The sequence below is a fragment of the Anomaloglossus baeobatrachus genome, chromosome 7 (genome assembly GCF_048569485.1).
Source record: "Anomaloglossus baeobatrachus isolate aAnoBae1 chromosome 7, aAnoBae1.hap1, whole genome shotgun sequence".
Lineage (NCBI taxonomy): Eukaryota > Metazoa > Chordata > Amphibia > Anura > Aromobatidae > Anomaloglossus > Anomaloglossus baeobatrachus.
In genome coordinates, this window is record NC_134359.1 from 54162846 (window position 1) to 54187407 (window position 24562).

General features: G+C 44.4%; 1 protein-coding gene across 1 annotated transcript; it reads left to right on the plus strand.

Annotated features, from left to right (window-relative positions):
- Positions 1–2611: 2611 nt before the first annotated feature.
- On the plus strand, positions 2612–24271 carry LOC142245868 (retinol dehydrogenase 7-like). The gene is made up of 4 exons (XM_075318857.1): positions 2612–2918; positions 10373–10631; positions 23246–23409; positions 24021–24271. Exons 1-4 carry the CDS (start codon positions 2612–2614, stop codon positions 24269–24271), a joined length of 981 nt encoding a protein of 326 aa, XP_075174972.1.
- The last annotated feature ends 291 nt before the right edge of the window (positions 24272–24562 follow it).

Genomic DNA, 24562 nt, shown 5'->3' on the forward strand with positions numbered 1-24562 from the left:
GATTCTAAAAGAATGAAATTCACTAGTAATCCAGATTTGACAGAGCCCAACTTTTTTGCCATTCAATCCGCTGAAAAAAAGCAAAATTTTAAAACATAAAATATTATATCCCTCCCTCCCTTGTCCCAGTGTTGCATCCTCCTTTCCTATTCTTCCTCCCACCTCCGGTCATCTTCTTCATCTTCACTCTTTTCAGCTCCTCTGGTGATGATTAGACCTCGAGTAACTTCATGATGATGCGGTGTGATGTACTTCATGAGGCTTAATAAGTAGAGATGAGCGGATCCGTGGATATTCGGTTCGGCGGGTTTAACCGGACTTTTGAAAAAGTTCGGACTGGGACGCAGACTTGACCGAACCCCAATAGAAGTCACTTATTGGGCAGTTCGGGTCTTCACACACATACAGCCAGCCATAACAGATCACTTCTGGGGACAGATGAGAAGGGTTTTTCCATTTTAATTGGGGGGTGCACACTACATATGAGCACTCTGTTGTTACCCCTAGTCCGAGCCAAAGAAACACTGCAAGCATCTCACACTGGGCCAAGCACTGAGTGTACCAGAGCACAGCGATGCTCGAGCAAATGGTGTTCAGATGTATTGCACCCGAACGCTTAACTCCAACAGTTTTTTTAAGTCTGTGTTTGGTATGAACACTGAACCTCGGGTTCACTCTTCTCTACTAGTGAGCACTAGAGGTGCCAAAGAGTGAAGGAACGTGAAGATGTAAGAGAACACCAGAGCCGGAGGGAAGATGCAAGGTAACGGAAGACGGGGTCGGGGGGGGCTGCAGAACCAGGATGTGATGCTAGTCACTACTTACGGGTAGTATAAACGAAAGGGTAGTCAGACAAGCCGGGGTCAGGAAACAGCTGGACACGACAGGACACAGGGAGTAAGCACAAACGCAGTCACAAGCCGAGGGTCAGAATTCCAGGAGAGTACGTATTAAATGCAGGGAGCAGACAGAGACGTGGTCAGGTAACGGTCCTAGGTCAGAAGCTAGGAGGTAACGACAAGAGCAGGGAGCGGGCAGAGAGGAGACAATCAACAGTCTGAGGTCAAGAAACTTAGATCAGAATACAAACACAAGCCAAGAGCACAACTGCAGAACCAGAGAGTACGACTGGCAAGGTTCTGGGAGACCATGTTCACTAATGAAGAAGAGCAATTACCAGGAAGGTGGAACACCTGAGTAAAGGCCGCTTTACACACGTCGATATCTCGTGCGATCACATGTGCTATCGCACCCGCCCCCATCATTTGTGCAGCACGGGCAATTTGTTGCCCGTGTCGCACAAAGTCGATAACCCCCGTCACAAATACTTACCTTCCGAACGACCTCGCTGTGGGCGGCGAACCTCCACTTCCTGAAGGGGGAGGGACGTTCGGCGTCACCGCAACGTCACACAGCGGCCACCCAATAGAAGTGGAGGGGAGGAGATGAGCGGGACGTAACATCCCGCCCACCTCCTTCCTTTCGCATTGCCGGCGGGACGCAAGTAAGCTGTGTTCGCCATTCCCGAGGTGTCACACGGAGTGATATGTGCAGCCTCGGGAACGACGAACAACCTGCATCCAGGAAATTGATCAATATTTTGAAAATGAACGACATGTCAACGAGCAACGATAAAGTGAGTATTTTGGCTCGATCAAAGTCACTCGTAGCTGTCACACGCTACGATATGTCAAACGATGCCGGATGTGCGTCACTATCGATGTGACCCCGACGACGACGTATCGTTAGATACATCATAGCGTGTAACGGGCCCTTAAACGCGTCTCCCAGAACCTGCATGGAATCCTGTGCTGTCAAACAACGTGTCAGCTAGTGCTCAAAGAAACACAGCAGAGCATCTCCAAATGCAAGATGCTCTGCACAAAGGAAACATGTCTCTGCTGGCTCTGTAGTTCAGGAAAGTGCGGCAGAGCATAACCTGTGCGCAAGATGCTCTGCAGAGAGGAATCATGACACAGGACAGGTGATGGAAAAGGCAAGTATAATATTTTTGAGATTATGTTTTACCCCCTCCATTTATTAATCACTGGGATCCGTAGACATCTTGGAGCACAATAAATAGCTTTTACTACCAATATTATTAGCAATGAAAACATTTGGCTCAGATCAAATTTCCCAATCAAATTTGAGCAAATTTTACGCTTTCTTTAAGCAAGGGCTTCTACCCTTTATCAGTCACACAGTGATGTACATTTTTCAGGTTTGCCCCTCTGTGCGCTGCTTTCTGTAAATGATATTCCGGCAGTGTAAGACATTACGATGATGCACAGCAGAGGTTTTGCTGTAATGAGCAGGGTTTAGCTCTCGTTGCGCGGCTTGAGACTTGTTTTTATGTAGATGTGCCCTTTCTATGACTTTACTTGAATAACGTTTTTTCTTTGTTTTTTTCACTTTCTTGCATCTGCAGGGCGAGGACGATGAAGATTTGCTCGACAGATTTAAGGAGGTAGTAATCTAATTTAGTGCAAGTTAAGCATATTCTAAAAGACAATTGCTGCCATTAGATTTTTTGCCATTTTTTAATGCTTGAACACATTCGCTGACTGTTCCAATTACTTTCTCCCAGCTTTGGATTGTGCATCCAGCATTGATGGGAACTCTGACCTCCATCGTCTTCCTATTCGTTTGCTGGTCCGTTAGAGACAACCTAAAAATCAAAGACGTTCGCGGCAAATATGTGTTTATCACAGGTTGTGATTCAGGATTTGGAAATCTATTGGCGCAAAGACTGCACAGGAAAGGATTCGCCATCATCGCTGCTTGTCTGACGGAGAAAGGAAGCGAAGACTTAAAGGCCTGTACTTCTCCATCGCTGAAGACCATCTTACTAAATGTTACCAACTCCAAGAGTATCGATAATGCTGTGACATTTGTGGACGAGGAGACAGGCGGGAAAGGTAATTCTATCCCTACATACAAGTCATACATTTAAAACTTTGGCCACGGGAAACGAGGAGAGGTAATAATTTTTTTTAATGTGGGACCCATTACACTGTATGCAGGGCTATATGGGGGCCATTATTCTGTATGGAGGGCTATGTGGGGCCCATTATACTGTATGGAGGGCTATGTGGGGCCCATTATACTGCATGGAGGGCTATGTGGGGCCCATTATACTGTATGGAGGGCTATTTGGGGATCATTATTCTGTATGAAATACTATGTGGGTCCCATTATTCTGTATGGAGGGTATGTGGGGCTCATTATTCTGTATGGAGGGTTATGTGGGGCTCATTATTCTGTATGGAGGGCTATGTGGGGCCCATTATACTGTATGGAGGGCTATGTGGGGCTCATTATTCTGTATGGAGGATTATATGGGCATGGAGGTTCTGTGTGGGGCCCATTATTCTGTATGGAGGGCTATGTGGGGCCCATTATACTTTATGGAGGGCTATGTGGGGCCCATTATACAGTATGGAGGGCTATGCAGGGCCAATTATTCTGTATGGAGGGCTATGTGGGTCACATTATTCTGTATGGAGGGCTATGTGGGGCACATTATTCTGTATGGAGGGCTATGTGGGGCCCATTATACTGTATGGACGACTATGCAGGGCCAATTATTCTGTACGGAGGACTATGCAGGGCCAATTATTCTGTAATGAATACTATGTGGGGCACATTATTCTGTATGGAGGGCTATGTGGGGCACATTATTCTGTATGGAGGGCTATGTGGGGCACATTATTCTGTATGGAGGGCTATGTGGGGCTCATTATTCTGTATGGAGGGCTATGTGGGGCTCATTATTCTGTATGGAGGATTATATGGGCATGGAGGTTCTGTGTGGGACCCATTATTCTGTATGGAAGGCTATGTGGTGCCCATTATTCTGTATGGAGGGCTATGTGGGACCATTATTCTGTATGGAGGGCTATGTGGGACCATTATTCTGTATGGAGAGTTATGTGGGGCTCATTATTCTGTATGGAGGGCTATGTGGGGCCCATTATTCTGTATGGAGGGCTATGTGGGGCCCATTATTCTGTATGGAGGGCTATGTGGGACCATTATTCTGTATGGAGGGCTATGTGGGACCATTATTCTGTATGGAGAGTTATGTGGGGCTCATTATGCTGTATGGAGGGCTATGTGGGGCTCATTATTCTGTATGGAGGGCTATGTGGGACCATTATTCTGTATGGAGAGTTATGTGGGGCTCATTATTCTGTATGGAGGGCTATGTGGGGCCCATTATACTGTATGGAGGGCTATGTGGGGCTCATTATTCTGTATGGAGGGCTATGTGGGGCCCATTATTCTGTATGGAGGGCTATGTGGGGCTCATTATTCTGTATGGAGGGCTATGTGGGGCCCATTATTCTGTATGGAGGGCTATGTGGGGCCCTTCATACTGTATGGAGGACTATGCAGGGCCAATTATTCTGTATGGAATACTATGTGGGTCCCATTATTCTGTATGGAGCGTATGTGGGGCCCATTATTCTGTATGGAGGGCTATGTGGGGCTCATTATTCTGTATGGAGGATTATATGGGCATGGAGGTTATGTGTGGAACCCATTATTCTGTATGGAGGGCTATGTGGTGCCCATTATTCTGTATAGAGGGCTATGCGGTGTTCATTATTCTGTATGGAGGGCTATGTGGGGCCCATTATTCTGTATGGAGGACTATGTGGGGCCCATTATTCTGTATGGAGGGTATATGGGGCATATTATTCTGTAGGGAGGTCTATGTGGGGCCCATTATTCTGCATGGAGGACTATGAGGGGCCCATTATTCTGTATGGAGGGCTATGTGGGGCCCATTATTCTGTATGAAGGACTATGTGGGGCACATTATACTGTATGGAGGACTATATGGGGCCCATTATTCTGTATGGAGGACTATGTGGGGGCCATTATACTGTATAGAGGACTATGTGGGGGCCATTATACTATATGGAGGACTCTGTGGAGCCATTATTCTGTATAGAGGGCTATGTGGGTCCATTATTCTGTATGGATGGCTATGTGGGGCCTATTATTCTGTATGGAGGACTATGTGGGGCCCATTATTCTGTATGGAGGACTATGTGGGGCCCATTATTCTGTATGGAGGGCTATCTGGGTCCATTATTCTGTATGGATGGCTATGTGGGGCCTATTATTCTGTATGGAGGACTATGTGGTGCCCATTACCCTGTATGAAGAACTATGTGGGACCCATTAATCCGTTATGGAGGACCATGTGGGTGTCACGGCCATCTTTCTGCTACTAGAGACTTGTGACAGGATCTGGGCCAGAGTCTCTCTTTCACATCTGAGACTCCTCACATTAAACATATTCCCTTTCCTTTGGTGCTGAAAGGGTTAATGTCAATTTTACTTTCCAGCAGCTTCTGACTCCTGGCCTTAGGTGCTTCCGGTTTGTGACCACTCCTTTCAGCTATTTATGGTCACATTTCCCAGTAGAGGGCGCTGGTTATTCTGATTAATTCTGAAGCTCGGCCTAGGGGTGGAAGGAGCTGCTGGAGCCCTTGTTGTGTGAAGCAGTGTAGGCTACAGTCCTGGTGTTTGACTGCAGCCGTGAAGTTGGACCTTATCCTTTGTTGTTATCCCTGTCTGTCGTACCTTCCTTTCATGTTGTTTTAGTGCAGTAGTGGGACTAGCGATCCTCACCTGCCAGTTCACTAGCCAGGGTTATCGCAGGGTTTCCTAGGTTTTCAGGTATCCTGCTCGGCGACAGGTGCAGAACCTGTATAGGGCTTGCCAGGAGTGCAGGGTTCAGTTGTAGGTGAGTGCAGGAGGTGTTGCATCATCCCCCTTTCTAGCACCAGGGCCCACCTTTGTTTATGTGTCCCCGGTGTACCACTTGTTTGTTGTTGAGAACCCCTTTTTTGTTGTGTATCTCATCGTGCAATGGACGTGCATCACAGTGGGGCCCATTATGCTATATGGAAGACTATGTGGGGCCAATTATTCTGCATGGAGGTCTATAGGGGGCCCATTATTCTGTATGGAGGTCTATGTAGAACTATCATTCTGTATGACAGGCTATGTGGGAGCCATTATTCTGTATGAAGGGCTATGTGGGATCCATTATTCTGCATGGAGGGCTATGTGGGGCCCATTATTCTGTATGGAGGGCTATGTGGGGCCCATTATTCTGTATGGAGGACTATATGGGGCACAGTATTCTGTATGGAGGGCTTTGTGGGGCCCATTATTCTGTATGGAGGACTATATGGGGCACAGTATTCTGTATGGAGGGCTTTGTGGGGCCTATTATTTTGTATGGAGGACTATGGGGGGCCATTATACTGCATGGAGGACTAGGAGGGGCTCATTAGTCTATATGGAGAACTATGTGGGGCCCATTATTCTTTATGGAGGGCTATGTGGGGCCATTATTCTGTATGGAGGACTAGGAGGGGCTCATTATTCTGTATGGAGGACTATGTGGGGCCATTATTCTGTATGGAGGGCTATGTGGGGCCATTATTCTGTATGGAGGACTAGGAGGGGCTCATTATTCTGTATGGAAGACTATGTGGGGCCCATTATTCTGTAGGTAGGGCTATGTGGGGCACAGTATACTGTATGGAAGACTATGTGAGGTCCCTTATTCTGCATGGAGAACTATGTGGGGTAATTATTTTTTATGGAGCACTATGTGGGCCCCATTCTTCTGTATGGAGGGCTATGTGAGGTCCATTATTCTGTATGAAGGGCTATGTGGGACTCATTATACTATATGGAGAACATATAGTATATCCTTTGTTATTACATATTTAAATTAGGCAATATGCTTTTTACTGTTCTCATATAATATATTATGTTATTCAAGTTTGTGAATATGTGTTTTGGGACAACTCCTTAAAGTTTTATGCATATGAAAGGTTCATTGTTATATTTCATAAAAAGGAAAAAAAAGTCCTCAATTATAGACATTTTTTAATAAATATCAAGTTTGGCTCATGCCTTTGTGCAAGTTTTTCATTTTGGCCCTCTGTGTATTTGAGTTTGGCATCCCTAATCTAAGTCAATGATCTCCAATCTGTAAGACCATAACTCCCAGCATGTCCTGACAGCGAGTGACTGACTGTTGGAGTTTCAGTACCGCAGGTTGGACACCACCGCTCCAGTATATTGGTCCTTCTTCTGGACGCTTTCCAGCTAGTGATGTCCTTGTATAAAGTCAGGCAGCGGGGAAGAGGCAGATATAATGCTCTTCACCATCTGTGCTGCCTAAATATCTTCTTAATGAGCCATTTGCATCCAGTATTTTGATGATAATTTAGTTGCTTCCATACTTTGAATTTGCCCTTAAAAACTAACCGTCATTTTAATTATTATCTCATATTTCAACATGAAAATAAACTGTCAGGTGGCGTTTGGCTCAAAACTCACCGAGTGTCATGGCGGTATCTGGCACTGTTCACACCACAGACTTTGACACTCCCCACTGTTGCTCAGGCGTTGACCAGCTGTGTGTTCATTAGTGATCAGGCTGGCAGAGGTTAATCTCCCCTAACCTGCTAGTTACTTCTAGGATCGCATGTTACGAGAAACCTATCACAGCTTCTCCCCGTCTTTTTAAGATGGTGGAAACTGATTTCCTGTGCTGATTATAGCTTTAAGTGATACCGGTCAATTTGCTGTTGTGATCCAGTTGCTGGTGAAATTCTTGAGTGCTGTTTGGTATTTTGTGGGAATTCTCTTGTCGTCTGTTTATTCCCTCCCTGCTCTTCATTTCCTCCTGATCACATATTGTCCAATACATCTATGTGTGATAGCTGTGACTTGGAGTTTTGGTCTCCCCGTTTGTCTATTTGTGTGGGTTTAACCACTCCAGTCCTGGCCCTCCCCTGAGGTGTGGGAGAGGGGGTATTAGAGCAGGGCTGGCGAGGAGCAGGGCTAGGCTGGTGATCCAGACCTTGTCACCATCAGAAGTACCTCTGGGTAAGGAACAGCTAGGGTCCCCTAGCCTGAGCGCCAGTCTAGGAGCCCTGGTCCATCGTTATCCCCTAATACTATATGACATAAACGTTGTAATATGCCTGATCAGTAAAATTTGCTCTTTTTTTGTCCTATTATATTCATATTTTGCTCACAAATTATGGGTAAAATTTATATTCAGTGGACAGATTTTCCCATTATTAAAATAGGAGATGACACTTGGTGATTTTAAAATTCTTAAAATTCTATGGAGGGGGAGGAGCTAGAGGCTGACACAGACATTCTGATACAAGTTTCATAGAACTTTATAAGCACCAACTGTCATCTCCAATCGACAGACTGCAGTGTTACCATCGCAAACAAGGTACTGAATTTTGAGTCTCATGCAAATTCGTTCTCATACACTTCAATACAAGTCACATGTGACAGCGACTCCTCTCTATTTGCCCAGGTCCCACACATCAGGCAATAGATGAAGAGTTTATATCATTCTAGCTGGATGCCCAGGCTGTTTGACACAAATCACAAAAAGCTGTCATAGGTGTCCATTCTGAGGGTCATTACCTTCCTACAGACCAGTTTTTCTTTATTGTGAAGCAAAACCTAAATTTTGAGCTCCGACAGACTTTTGGTTGGCAGCTTATACAATTTTATATTGCAGACAACTAGATCTTCATGAAGATAAAGGAATGTTCCCAAAATCCCAAGTAATTCACAATCCATACAGCCATGGAGAACTTGACGACTATTGGGTGTCTGACTGCTAGGACCCCAATTGATCATGAGAATGGAGCTCCAGAACATCAAGAACCATCTTGAATGGAGTATAGCTCGTCCTTCACTTCATTTGTTATGGGAGTATGCGAAAAGGCAGTCACATGGACAAGGAATAGAGCAGTGGCGAAGCATATGCACCTCTACTACACTCAAGTTGGCCATATTTTCAGGGTTCTTTATTCTCGAGATCGCTGGGCATGCCTATGGATTTGGGTTAACTTGCAATTTTAGCTAAAGCCATTTAAGCTTTCTTGTGGCCATTGGTCTCGGACAGGACCTTCAGGATTGGAGAGTTGGGCATCACTATAGGTTTGGCTTTTGTCCTTTTGGGGACGACTAGTGATATACTGCATCTACGAAAGCTTCTTTTTATATGCACTATTGCTAAAGAGAGCACAATTTTGAGCATAAAAATTGTTTACATACAGTATACAGTCGTGGCCAAAAGTGTTGGCACCCTTGAAATTGTTCTACAATACTGAAGTATTTTTCCTAGAAAATGATTACACTTACACATTTTATACATGTTTATTTCCTTTTGTGAGTATTGGAACAACACACAAAAAAAACACAGAGAAAAAAAGCAAATTGGCATTAATTTCACACAAAACCCCACAAAAATTTGACAAAATTGTCCTTCATGGAGGAAGGAGACTAATGCGGGCTTTACACGTTACGATCTATCGTGCGATTGCACGAGCGATCGTACCCGCCCCCGTCGTTTGTACGTTACGGGCAAATCGCTGCCCGTGTTGCACAAAGTCGTTAAACCGCCGTCACACGTACTTACCTGCTGAGCGACCTCACTGTGGGAGGCGAACATCCTCTTCCTGAAGTGGGAGGGACGTTCGGCGTCACAGCGACGTCACACAGCCGCCGGCCAATAGAAGTGGAGGGGCGGAGATGAGCGGGATGTAAACATCCCGCCCACCTCCTTCCTTCCGCATAGCCGGCGGGTGCTGCGGGCCGCAGGTAAGCTGTGTTCATCTTTCCCGCGGTGTCACACGGAGCAATGTGTGCTACCCCGGGTACGATGAACAACTGGCGCCATGTTAAATAAACAATTTTTTAAAACTTAGCGACGAGTACACGACTCACGGTTTGTGAGCGATTCTGCGTCGCTTGGAGGTGTCACACGAGACGACGTCGTGAACGATGCCAGATGTGCGTCACGAAAACCGTGACCCCGACGATGCATCGCAAGATAGCTCGTCTCGTGTAAAGCCCGCATAACTCTAGTGCCACCTATTGGAAGTAGAAGAAGAAGGAGAAACGTTTTCCCATTAGACCCCCATTATAGCTTCTCATTCAGCCAGGTCAGATCTCATACTTTGCACTGACAAGGGACAATCCCCCCGAAACACCATGTCTGCAAATTTAGGTTCTAATCTGGCATACATCCTAAGTCATATGAAAAGGCTCGTTAAAGGGTCACTTTTGACTTTTAGGATTTCTACCTCCAATAGGTGGCATTAGAGTTAGTCTCTTTCCTCCCTGAAGAGACAATTTTAATATCACCCAGAGGAGCATTGCAGCTATAACACTCCTAACTGGCAGCCAGATTGGTTTGTCAGTCTCTGCAAGGAGAAAAGTTTTCCCCTTAGGCAAAATTGTCCTGAAACTACAAGCAGGAAAAAAAGGTTAAACTCTATTGCATGCTTATGTTTAGGTTTGTATGGCTTGGTGAATAATGCAGGAAGAGCCACTCCAATTGGACCCACCGACTGGTTGGACATGGAAGACTTCCACAGAGTTCTTGATGTAAACCTTATTGGACTAATTGAGGTCACAATAAAGTTCCTGCCACTATTAAAAAGAAATCAAGGAAGGATCATCAATGTGGCCAGTGTGATGGGCAGACTGGCTTTTGGAGGGGGTGGCTACTGTCTATCGAAATGTGGCGTTGAATCTTTCTCAGATAGTTTGAGGTGAGTTCAGTTTATAACCGTATGTGTTACACTTATGTGTCTTTTCTTCATAACAACATATTTGTTTTTACAAGATCTTCATGAGTTTATGTTCCCAACCCATGAAACATGGTGGAACACAACATCGGGATTGTAGGTAACTGGATTTGGTAGAGGTGCGCAAGAGCATTTGTATGTCTGTAGGCCAAAAGCCGAGATGTGTTCAAAACATAGAAGAGCAGATCTTTTAAGTATGCTTCTCCTTGTAGATTTTAGTGATTTTCAAGACTGCTTAAGGCTGTGTGCACACGTTGCGTTTTTTACCGCGGAAACGCTGCGTTTTGAACCGCAGCGTTTCAGTGGCAAATTGCATGCGTTCAGCTTTCCCAGCAAAGTGTATGGGAAAGCTGAAAAATCAGTGCACACGCTGCGTTTCTTTCCGCAGCGTTTTGGATGCCAAAAATCGGTGCGGAAAGAAAAGCAGCATGTCACTTCTTTTGTGTGTTGTGGCTGCGTTCTCTCCCCCATTGAAATCAATGATGTGGGGTCAGAACGCAGCTACACCGCATGGACCTACTTTTTTGTTGCGGTCCGCGGCCTTTGTCGGCACGCCAGAACGCAGGCATTTACCTGGAAGTGAGGTCAAGAGGTTTCCTGTTGACCTCACTTCCTGGCAAAGCCCCCGGTGTCGCCAAAGTGCCCGCCCCGACCCCCGACCCCCCTCCCGAAAATCCAACATGGCCGCGCGCACAGTAGCGCATCGGCCGCCCTGCTCCTATGATTTCTGTCGCATGTGCAATAACACATGCGACAGAAAAATGCCCCCCAGGCCCTGCCCGTTCACCCCAGTTCCCCCCGGTGTCATACATACCTGTCCGGTCGCAGCGCTGATCCCCCGCGGCCCCCTCCTCCTTCACAGCAGACGCCGGCCGGTCACATGTGCAGAGCAGCTGACATCCAGCACAGTGTTCAGTGTGAGCTGTGCTGGCTGCTCGGCACTCTGCAGCTGTGACCCGGGGAGAGTGGGTGCAGATTTTTGCACCCACTCTCCTCAAATGGAGGGTCTGCCCTCCTAGAAAATGGGGGATACGTTCCCTGAACGTGTCCCCCATATTCGAGAAGGTCCAGAGCCGACGTGGGACATCCAAATGGATTTCTGCGGACCCATTTTTTTTATTAAATTGGAGAACAAGGGAATGATTTGGGGAGTGTTTTTTCTAATAAAAATTTTTTTGTTGTCTTTTTTTGCTTTTGTTTACTGTCAATTAGTTATGTCGGGTGTCTGATAGACGCCGTGACATCACTAATTGCTGGGCTTGATGCCAGGTGACATTACACATCTGGTATCAACCCCATTTATTACCCCGTTAGCCAACGCACCAGGGCGCGGGATGAGTTGGGGCGAAGCGCCAGGATTGGCGCATCTAATGGATGCGCCACTTCTGGGGCGGCTGTGGCCTGCTATTTTTAGGCTGGGAAGAGTCCAATAACCATGGCTCTTCCCACCCTGAGAATACCAGACCCCAGCTGTCAGCTTCACCTTGGCTGGTGATCTAATTTGGGGGGACCCCATGTTATTTTTTTTTTTATTATTTTTATTTATAAATAAAAAAAAAAAACCTGGGGAGCCCTCCAAATTGATCACCAGACAAGATGAAGCTGCCAGCTGTGGTTTGCAGGCTACAGCTGTCTGCTTTACCCTGACTGGCTATCAAAAATAGGGGGGACCCCACGCCATTTTTTTTTTTGTTTTTGTGATAAAAACTAGGCTAGGCACCCTTTAGTGCCACATGAAAGGTACTAAAGGTGCCAGCTTAGAATATGCAGGGGGGGGTGGGACGTTGTATATATATTTGACCTCCATTGACGCTTTTTAGGCTGGATGCCCACAATCGGGGTTTGCAGCGTTTTGGGCGCAGATTGTTTTCCCTGCGTCCATGACGCTGCGTTGTGCAGTAGAAGCACAGTGGAAGGATTTTTAGAAATCTCATGCCCACTGTGCTTCTTTTCTCCGCAGCATAAACCGACCGGTGGCACAGCTTCCCGAGCCTCAGCATGTCAATTTATGCTGCGGAGACGAGAGTGTTCTCTGCAGGTAGCATAGAGCTCCACAGCAGCCTGAACCCAAATCGTGGGCATGGCCAGCTGCGTTCTCCCGTGGACAACACTCACATCTCTGCAGGAGGCTGACACTGTGTACTGGACGCCGTGTCGCTGGATCATGGCCACATAGCCTTAGGCCTGTTTCACACGTCAGTGATTCTGGGACGTTTGTGCTTTTTTTTAAACGTACCAGAATCACTGACATACGCAAACCCATTCTAATGAATGGGTCTGCTCACACATCAGTGATTTTTCACTGCACGTGTCTCCGTGCGGCGTACCCGCGTGTGCGTGATAGCCGCACGGAGACATGTCCATTTTTTTCTGGCATCACTGATGTTCCACGGACCACGCAGTGGTGTGGTCCGTGAAACACGTGCCAGAAAAAAAGTGCTTGTAAAATAAAAATCATTTTTACTCACCCGGCGTCCAGCGATGTCCTCTGCAGCCCGTTCTGCTTGCTGCTTCTGAGCCGGCTCATTATTGTCGCGCATATTCATGATGTGCGACACAGCCGACCCGGAAGCAGCTGCTGCGGGGGTCAGCGCCAGCCGGATGCTGCACCGCGTGAGCGATCAGCACCATGGAGAGCGGGAGCGGGCACAGGTGAGTTAATCTCTAAGTGCAATCACGGGCCACGGAGAACGGAGCCCGGATTGCACTTAGACAACCCATGTGTGCCGTGATTCACGGCACACGGAGGGACATGTGCGTGTTTTACACGCCAGTGAAAAACGTCACTGTTTTTCACTGACGTGTGAAACGGGCCTAAAAGTGAGAATATTGTTGCTACAGCAACATTTTGGGTGAAGTAGCTGTGGATTCAAAATGCTTAATATACTCCTGAATAAAATCCTTGAGGGGTGCAGATTCCAAAATGGGGTCACTTGTGGGGGTTTTCTGACGTATAGGTGCCCAAGGGGCTCTGCTAATGTGACATGGTGCGCGAAGTTTATTTCAACTTTTCCAAAATTCAAATGGTGCTCCTTCCATTCCAAGCCCTCCCATTTATCCAAACAGAATGTGGAGAAGGAAATGACATCACAGGTTTTTTTTTCCAAAGGTCTGTGTTCAACCAACTTTATTAACACTGACAAGTCTTAAAAAACGCACCTAAAAAAACGCATGAAAAACGCATGAAAAACGCATGAAAAACGCATGCGTTTTCGATGCCTTTTTCTCAAAAAAGCATTGTTTACAATTCTCCCCTCTGCCAGAGGGTGCGTTTTTTTCCGCGCTGAAAAAAAAGCAACGTGTGAACATACCCTTAAACTCATCGCACTGGACAAATAATGATCAGACTGTTTAGATGGCCAGATAGTCAAGATCAGCATTCCTATAAATCTTTATTTGCTGATTTAACTCCTCTAAATTGACCATTAAAATTGACCCTGGTATTATCACATCACGGAAGATCTTCATCAGCTGATGGACAACATTGTTAGGTGGTGGGAGAAGTTCATCTTGTAGAAGATCATTGTAAGAATAATAAAAGTATTAAATATAGTCTTCCATCTAAACCAGGACAAAAAGGAAAGACCAGGAGTTTAGTATAGACAGTATGGAGGCTAGGAGTAAAGAAACTTGGCTCTCCAACAAATTGCAAGTCCACAGTATTGTCTAGTCATCAACTACCGGTATCATATTGCCTCCAACACTAGCTTGGTGATACACCTCTCTTCCTCCCTACCGGTGACCGTACCTTCTCCACCACCTCTGTCTCCATACAATCTCCATCCTGTTTGGATGACACTCTTAGCCCCCTACCTTAGTTATCCAGGTCACCTCTAATTTCTCAGACGGTGATTTCAGGTGTTGTACTTCATAACCAAGAGGCAATTCTTTTGCCTTTAGGCTTGGTTTAAATCTAATTCTGTGTTCCCATATTCAATAATGCACGTACTATGCAATTGAGAAATTGAAAGCTCAAAAGTAGGTGGTGACCAGTTTTTATCTTCATGTCCCAAAGAAACAAGGCTTCAGTTTGCCATTTAAAATAATTTACAGAGCCTAATTAAAATTTTTTTATAAAACCTGACAACACAATTTTTATAATAATTAGAAATGAAAGGACACCTTTAAAGGAACCTTCACCAGGTTAAAAGTGGTAAATTTTTGCTTTTACTTAATATTCCTGCTGCTTCCGAGTATGTCTTTCTTTTGCTTTTACATGTAAATGTGTGTGTATATATGTGTATATGTATATGTATATATATATATATATATATATATATATATATACATATATATATATATATATATATACACATATTTATACAGTGGGTACGGAATGTATTTAGACCCCTTTAAATTTTTCACTCTTTGTTTCTTTGTAGACATTTGGTAAATTCAGAAACGTTCATTTTTCAAAGTTTCATGGTTTCATAGTTTTTAAGGTTGAAGGGAGACTCTAAGGCGGGCTTTGCACGTTGCGTCCAAGCTGATGCTGCGATGTCGCACGCGATAGTCCCCGCCCCCGTCGCAGATACGATATCTTGTGATAGCTGGCGTAGTGAAAATTATCGCTATGCCAGCTTCACATGCACTCACCTGCCCTGCGACCGTCGCTCTGGCCGGCGACCCGCCTCCTTCCTAAGGGGGTGAGTCGTGCGGCGTCATAGCAACGTCACACGGCAGGCGGCCAATAGCGGCGGAGATGAGCAGGATGTAAACATCCCGCCCACCTCCTTCCTTCTGCATAGCCGCCGGCGGCAGGTAAGGTGAAGTTCCTCGCTCCTGCAGCTTCATACACAGCGATGTGTGCAGCCGCAGGAGCGAGGAACTACATCGTACCTGTCGCTGCAGCATAATTATGAAAAAGTCGGAGCCTGCAACGATGATACGATAACGACACTTTTGCGCTCGTTAATCGTATCATCTAGCATTTACACACTATGATCTCGAAAGTGACGCCGGAATTGTGTCACTTTTGATTTGACCCCACCGACATGTGCGATGTTGCAACATGCAAAGCCGCCCTAAGTCCATCTAGTTCAACCCGTAGCCTAACATGTTGATCCAGAGGAAGGCAAAAAAAACCCAATGTGTCAAACAAGCTCCAATGGGGAAAAAAATTCCTTCCTGACTCCACATCCGGCAATCAGACTAGTTCCCTGGATCAACACCCTGTCATAAAATCTAATATACATAACTGGTAATATTATATTTTTCAAGAAAGGCATCCAGGCTCTGCTTAAATGTTAGTAGTGAATCACTCATTACAACACCATGCGGCAGAGAGTTCCATAGTCTCACTGCTCGTACAGTAAAGAATCCTCGTCTGTGATTATGATTAAACCTTCTTTCCTCGAGACGTAGCGGATGCTCCCGTGTTCCAGTCGCAGGCCTAGGTGTAAAGAGATCTTTGGAAAGGTCTCTGTACTGTCCCCTCATATGTTTATACATTGTGATTAGATCCCCCCTAAGCCTTCGTTTTTCCAAACTAAATAACCCCCAAGTTTAATAACCTGTCTTGGTGTTGCAGCCCCCCCATTCCTCTAATAATCTAGGTCGCTCTTCTATCTACCTGTAAGATTATGCTATTTATAACCTTCCATACTTTTGCTATCAAGAAAAGCATCCATTCCTCTCTTAAATTCATTCAGTGAGTTGGCCATCACCACTTCCTCAGGAAGAGAGTTCCAGAGCCTCACTGCTCTTACCGTGAAGAACCCTCTTCTATGCTGATGTAGGAATTTTCTTTCCTCCAATCGAAGAGAATGCCCCCTTGTTCTTGTCATAGTCCTTGGTACAAACAGATCATGGGAGAGATCTCTATATGGCCCTCTGATATATTTGTACATGTTTATTAGGTCTCACCTAATATTGACAGCGCCATATAAGGGGTTAAACGGCACGAGCAGATAACGATTCTGCTGGTGCCTAACAGGCAAACATCTCAGCTGTGAAAATCAGCTGAGATGTGTGCCGATCGCAGCATGATGCTGCCGGCAGACCGCGGGCAGTAAAATTATGACCGCAAGGACGTAATTTTACGGCCCGCGGTCGTTAAGGGGTTAATGAAGCGTTTACATGATCACTCTGCATTTCCCGTGGCATATGCTTTTCCTGTGTGAACACAGTTGAGAAAAAAGTATTTAAAACATTTGCTTTTCCCACATCGCTTTCTATGATTTTACCCTCATTATTCTTTAAAGGGCCAACACCATCAATTTGAATCTTTTTTCTGTTTATATAATTAAAGAATAGTTTGGGATTTGTTTTGCTTTCCTTAGTAATGTGTCTCTCAGTTTCTACTTTTGCTAAATGTATTTGTTTTTTACACATTTTATTTTTTTCTCTATATCTTTTTAATGCTTCCTCGCTGCCTTCTTGTTTTAGCTTTTTAAATGCCTTTTTCTTATTATTCATTGCCCCTTTTACATCCTTATTTAGCCACATTGGTTTTCTCCTGTTCCTAGCCCTTTTATTTCCGTATGGTATGGCTCGCTCGCAGTGGGTGTTTAATACCGATTTAAAAATGTCCCACTTATTTTCTGTGCTCCCATTTTTGAGGACATTGTCCCAATCAATTTGGTGAAGGTCTTCTCTAAGCTGATCAAACTTTGCTTTCCTGAAATTCAGCGTTTTTGTAACCCCCCTCCAAGGCACCTTACTGAAGGACAAGTGGAATTGTATTATATTGTGGTCACTATTCCCTAGGTGCCCATCCACTCGTACGTCTGTTATTCTATCTGGCCTGTTGCTTAAAATTAAGTCGAGAAGGGCTGCCCCTCTAGTTGGGCCCGGCACAAGTTGGGACAGATAATTATCCTTAGTTACTGACAGAAGCCGGTTTTCTTTCTGAGATGCGCAGGTTTCAGTTTCCCAGTCTATATCGGGGTAGTTGAAGTCCCCCATAATAATCACCTCATTGTGATTTGCTGCTTTGTCTATTTGTTTCAATAATACATTTTCAGTGGTTTCTGTTTATATTTGGTGGCTTATAACAAACCCCTATGAGGATTTTATTAGTTTTCCCTCCTTGTATCTCCACCCATAGAGACTCCACCTCTTCATTTCCCTCTTGGATATCTTCTCTTAGTCTGGGCTTTAAACTAGACTTTATATATAGACAGACTCCACCCCCTGGACTTTATATATAGACAGACTCCACCCCCTGGACTTTATATATAGACAGACTCCACCCCCTTTCCTTTTTTTATGATCCCGCCTAAACAATTCATATCCTTGCAGGTTAGCCGCCCAGTCATAACTGTCACCTAATCATGTCTCAGTTATTCCTCATACATTACCAGCTCCAGTTCTTCCATCTTATTGGTCAGGCTTCTTGCATTGGTCAGCATGCAGGAAAGACGTTTTGCTCCCCTTTTCTTAGCTTCCTTCTGATTACCCTGCCTTGGGTCCTCTTTACGGCATCTAGTATCCTTGATTAGTTTGTCCTTCTGTTGCATGTTCTTGTCTGCTGTTTTTTCTCCCATCCCCTCTTCTTCTAGTTTAAAGCCCTCCTGATGAGTGTGGCAAGCCTACTGGCGAACGTGTGTTTCCCAGGTTTTGTGAGGTGTATCCCGTCTCTTGCGAGAAGTCCATCGTAGAGGTAATTCACTCCATGGTCCAAGAATCCAAATCCTTGCTGCCTGCACCATCGTCGTAGCCAGTTGTTCAAATCTAGTATCCTATTCCATCTTCTGACACCATGGCCATCGACTGGGAGGATTGATGAGAAAGCAACCTGTATGTTCCGTTCCTTTATTTTCTTCCCCAGAATTTCAAAATCTTCGCAAATAGTTGGCAGATCATTTCTTGCCGTGTCGTTTGTTGCTACATGTATCAATAGGAATGGGTATTCGTCCTTGGATCTGAGGATAGTTGGTATCCTGTTGGCCACATCCTTTATTTTTGCTCCCGGGAGGCAGCATACTTTTCGTGCGGTTATGTCCAGCCTGCAGATAGTTGCCTCCGTGCCTCTTAGTAGTGAGTCGCCCATAACTACCACTCTTCTTTTCTTTCTGGACGCACTGCTTGTTGCTCCTGGGTGTTTTTGAGTGTCTTTTGTTTCTGCTTTTGTTGACAAAAGTAACTTCTTTTGATGATACTGTGTCTTCTCCTGTAGAGACGGTATCATCCTGAGCTGTGCCATTTTCGTTCTCCAGCATGAGGGCTTCATATTGGTTGCTAAGCTGTGTGGGTGGTGATGACCACTTGATACGCTGGCTTCTTTTGGTCACATGTGTCCACTTTTCAGCCTCTGTATGTGTTCTGAAGCTTTTCTCACTTTCCATATCCTGAATTGTTGCTTCTGCCTCGTCCAAGAAGTCCTCATGTTCTTTAATTAGCTTCAAAGTTGCTATTCTTTCTTCCAGTCCCTGCACCTTTTCCTCTAAGAGGGCAACAAGTTTGCACTTTTGACTGGTGAAGTTGTTTTTTTTGTGCGGCAAATCCGTAAACATGTAGCATGTGTTGCAGGTGACCATGTGGATTTTCTTCTCTTCCATATTGCTGATGTAGCGTATGATAGGTCTGACGGCGCGCGGTTTCGCGATGTCCTCAAACAGCGAGACCCGGCAAGTCCCAGCAATCGATCAGCTTAAGGTGACTCTTCTCCTCTTCCCAGAATGCACTGGAAATATGCAAATCAGCTTCCTGCTTCTCCAATCCCTGATTAATGTACACTGCAATCCATGTTGGCAGAAAAAAAACAGAAATGTAGAAATTTTTGCAAATTTATTAAACAACAAAAACTTAAATATCACATGGTCATAAGTATTCAGACCCTTTGCTCAGACACTCATATGTAAGTCACGTGCTGTCCATTTCCTTCTGATCCGCCTTGAAATGGTTCTGCTCCTTCATTGGAGTCCAGCTGTGTTTAATTATACTGATAGGACTTGATTTGGAAAGGCGCACACCTGTCTATATAAGACCTCACAGCTCACAGTGCATATAAATCAAATAGAAAACCGGTTTTAAATGCCGCGCTAAAAAACACAGATGCTTTAGATAAAGAGATTTCCTTTATTTCACAGTTCTACGCGTTTCAGAGACATCTTCGTCTCCTTCCTCAGGAAAAGAAATCATATTCTATATATTATTATTATCTATATTAGAATATGGTTTCTTTCCTGAGGAAGGAGACGGAGATTTCTCTGAAACGCGTAGAACTGTGAAATAAAGGAAATCTCTTTATCTACAGCATCTGTGGTTTTTAGCGCGGCATTTAAAACCGGTTTTCTATTTGATTTATATGATAACCTGCTTTCCGGGGCCGCTGCTAAACCACATAAAAACACTCACATGCGATCATAGGGGGTTGTGACTGACACAACCCTACCAGGTGAGTGTATCTCTTTCTGTTCTGTCTCTCTACCCTCATACTGAGTAAGATCCTTTTGCGCTTTTCCCCCCTACAGCTCACAGTGCATGTCAGACCAAATGAGAATCATGAGGTCAAAGGAACTGCCCAAGGAGCTCAGAGACAGAATTGTGGCAAGGCACAGATCTGGCCAAGGTTACAAAAGAATTTCTGCAGTACTCAAGGTCCCTAAGAGCACAGTGGCCTCCATAATCCTTAAATGGAAGACGTTTGGGACCACCAGAACTCTTCCTAGACCTGGCCGTCCAGCCAAACTGAGCAATCATGGGAGAAGAGCCTTGGTGAGAGAGGTAAAGAAGAACCTCAAGATCACTGTGGCTGAGCTCCAGAGATGCAGTAGGGAGATGGGAGAAAGTTCCACAAAGTCAACTATCACTGCAGCCCTCCACCAGTTGGGCCTTTATAGCAGAGAGGCCAACGGAAACCTCTCCTTAGTGCAAGACATACAGTCATATGAAAAAGTTTGGGCACCCCTATTAATGTTAACCTTTTTTCTTTATAATAATTTGGGTTTTTGCAACAGCTATTTCAGTTTCATATATCTAATAACTGATGGATTCAGTAATATTTCTGGATTGAAATGAGGTTTATTGTACTAACAGAAAATGTGCAATCCGCATTTAAACAAAATTTGACCGGTGCAAAAGTATGGGCACCTCAACATAAAAGTGACATTAATATTTTGTAGATCCTCCTTTTGCAAAAATAACAGCCTCTAGTCACTTCCTGTAGCTTTTAATGAGTTCCTGGATCCTGGATGAAGTTATATTTGACCATTCCTGTTTACAAAACAATCCAAGTTCAGTTAAGTTTGATGGTCGCCGAGCATGGACAGCACGCTTCAAATCATCCCACAGATTTTCAATGATATTCAGGTCTGGGGACTGGGATGGCCATTCCAGAACATTGTAATTGTTCATCTGCATGAATGCCTAAGTAGATTTGGAGCGGTGTTTTGGATCATTGTGTTGCTGAAATATCCATCCCCTGCGTAACTTCAACTTCGTCACTGATTCTTGCACATTATTGTCAAGAATCTGCTGATACTGAGTTGAATCCATGCGACCCTCAACTTTAACAAGATTCCCGGTGCCGGCATTGGCCACACAGCCCCAAAGCATGATGGAACCTCCACCAAATTTTACTGTGGGTAGCAAGTGCTTTTCTTGGAATGCCGTGTTTTTTTGCCTCCATGCATAACGCCTTTTTGTATGACCAAACAACTCAATCTTTGTTTCATCAGTCCACAGGACCTTCTTCCAAAATGTAACTGGCTTGTCCAAATGTGCTTTTGCATACCTCAGGCGACTCTGTTTGTGGCGTGCTTGCAGAAACTGCTTCTTTCGCATCACTCTCTCATACAGCTTCTCCTTGTGCAAAGTGCGCTGTATTGTTGACCGTTGCACATTGACACCATCAGCAGCAAGATTATGCTGCAGGTCTTTGGAGGTGGTCTGTGGATTGTCCTTGACTGTTCTCACCATTCTTCTTCTCTGCCTTTCTGATATTTTTCTTGACCTGCCACTTCTGGGCTTAACAAGAACTGTACCTGTGTTCTTCCATTTCCTTACTATGTTCCTCACAGTGGAAACTGACAGTTTAAATCTCTGAGACAACTTTTTGTATCCTTCCCCTGAACAACTATGTTGAATAATCTTTGTTTTCAGATCATTTGAGAGTTGTTTTGAGGAGCCCATGATGCCACTCTTCATAGGAGATTCAAATAGGAGAACAACTTGCAAGTGGCCACCTTAAATACCTTTTCTCATGATTGGATACACCTGGCTATGAAGTTCAAAGCTCAATGAGGTTACAAAACCAATTTAGTGCTTTAGTAAGTCAGTAAAAAATAGTTATGAGTGTTCAAATCAAGGAATTGATAAGGGTGCCCATACTTTTGCACCGGTCAAATTTAGTTTAAATGCAGATTGCACATTTTCTGTTAGTACAATAAACCTCATTTCAATCCAGAAATATTACTCAGTCCATCAGTTATTAGATATATGAAACTGAAATAGCTGTTGCAAAAACCCAAATTGTTATAAAGAAAAAAGGTTAACATTAATAGGGGTGCCCAAACTTTTTCATATGACTGTATAAAAGCCCTCATAGAGTTTGCAAAAAAACACATAAATGACTCCCAGACTATGAGAAATAAGATTCTCTGGTCTGATGAGATGAAGATAGAACTTTTTGGTGATAATTCTAAGCAGTATATTTGGAGAAAACCAGGTATCTCATCCCAGTGAAACATGGTGGTGGCAGCATCATGCCAGGGGGGTATTTTTCAGCTACAGGGACAGGACAACTGGTTGCAAGTGAAGGAAAGATGAATGCGGCCAAGTACAGAGATATCCTGGAAGAAAACCTCTTCCAGAGTGCTCTGGACCTCAGACTTGGCCGAAGGTTCACCTTCCTACAAGACAATGATCCTAAGCATACAGCTAAAATAACAAATGAGTGACTTCAGAACAACTCTGTGACCATTCTTGACCGGCACAACCAGAGCCCTGACCTAAACCTAATTGAGCATCTCTGGAGAGACCTGAAAATGGATGGCGTCCACCAACGTTCAACATCCAGCATGGACCCTAGCTATCCCTGATCTCAGAGTTACTGTAGCACCAGCATCCCTGCACTGCATGCTCTTCCACTGCAGGGACGCCTACTCACTCACCGAAGTGGCCGGTGGGCACCACACTGCTTAGCTTGCTTGCGGTCCTCCATGTGGGTGTCATCTGTGTCCCCCTCCCGGGGCCTGTGCGCACCTCACAGGTCCTCCGGGAGTGCTCCTAGGACATGTGAGCGCACCACTGCCCTTCTCTTAAAAGGCCAGTTCACCATTTCCTGGAAGTGGTTCCCAGCCTATTGCTGAGAGGCACTGGGTACTTAAGCCACTCTCCCACTAGGGGAGATGCCTGAGCAATGTGATTAGTTAGTTAGTGTTTTGTTCCTGAGCCAGCTAATTGTCAGGTCCCCTTGTCCACTGTCCGTTCCCTAGCCAGGGTACATTGCAGTATCCTTGCCCTGCTTGTATTTGTCTGTCTTGGCTGTGCTACCTGCCTCAGCCATCCCAGTGGTTCCTGTCTATACTAATGACTGTCTTTGGTCCCTCATATGCACATTACAATTATATGACATTTTATTAACATCCTACATCCGATAGCCATCATTCATCACTATTCATTTTTTTTCTTAGAAGAGACATGCAGCATTTTGGAGTGAAAGTTAGTATAATTGAACCTGGATTCTTTAAGACTGGAGTCACCAGCCTTGAAATAATTGAGAAAGATTTACAGCGATTGTGGGACAGACTGGCGCCAGAAGTCAGATACGCCTATGGCGATAAATACTTTGATAACTGTAAGTAATAACACAATTCAGTAAAGCTACCGCTTCTTTTATAGGATGATTAGCAATTTAGTTCTATGTTAAAACAAAATTATAAAAGTAACAAAATTATGATATTCCAAAAATTATAACATTGCATTTGTCTACAGGTTACTGCCATATTGTGCAAGAATGTTTGTTTTAATACGGCAAAAACTACAACATATGTCAAAGGGGTATTATGAATGTGTTGAATAAATATATTTGCGTAGCATATTATAGGTACAGATCCATAATAGTAGCCAAAAAGGCGTGAAAAAGTGGGATGTGTATACATGTATTCCAATAGCAATCACAATTGACCTTATATGTTCAGTTGAGGAGATATTAACGCAAAATAACCAAAGTAATACAGTGGAATTAATTTCATATGTTATCTGATAATCCAGAAAATCTGACAATCCAGAACTAATTTCAAGCACAGAACTGCAAAATGAAGTGGAATTTCACAAGACCAGAAGGCGAATAACAGTTTTTGCAACTTTTTTTTTTTATAGATGTTACATCACGTATCCCAGAACCTACTGTATGTAATTGAGAGATAATTCCATTCCATAACTCTTTTTGTATTTTCTTTCTTCTAGATATAAAGGTGCAGAGATTTTCTATGAAAACTTTGTGTAGTTCTGACATCTCCAAAGTGACAAACTGCATGGAACACGCACTGACAGCCAAATACCCGCGGACGCGGTACGGTGCCGGGTGGGATGCAAAGTTATTTTGGCTTCCGCTATCCTATGCACCGGCCATTGTTGCCGACGTCATGTTGAAATTGTTATTACCTCGACCTGTCGGGATCAAGAATGTAGTAGCTAAAAATCAGGTGGATGTATAACTGATCATTTTACAAGTGTCTTGTTTATAACCAATAAAACTTTTTTTTATTGTGAAAAGAAGGGAATTTTGTTTACTTACCGTAAATTCCTTTTCTTCTAGCTCTAATTGGGAGACCCAGCCAATTGGGTGTATAGGCTATGCCTCCGGAGGCCGCACAAAGTATTACACTCAAAAGTGTTAAGCCCCTCCCCTTCTGCCTATACACCCCCGTGCTCCCACGGGCTCCTCAGTTTGGTGAAAAAGCAAGAAGGAGGAAAAAGAATTATAAACTGGTTTAAAGTAACTTCAA

What these genes read in the sequence shown, in the direction of transcription:
- LOC142245868 (XM_075318857.1), top strand. Translation starts at nt 2,612, where the DNA reads ATGGGAACTCTGACCTCCATCGTCTTCCTATTCGTTTGCTGGTCCGTT. An exon ending in CGAGGAGACAGGCGGGAAAG is followed by an intron (nt 2,919 to 10,372) that starts GTAATTCTATCC and finishes GCTTATGTTTAG; the next exon opens with GTTTGTATGGCTTGGTGAAT. An exon ending in TCTTTCTCAGATAGTTTGAG is followed by an intron (nt 10,632 to 23,245) that starts GTGAGTTCAGTT and finishes TTTTTTTCTTAG; the next exon opens with AAGAGACATGCAGCATTTTG.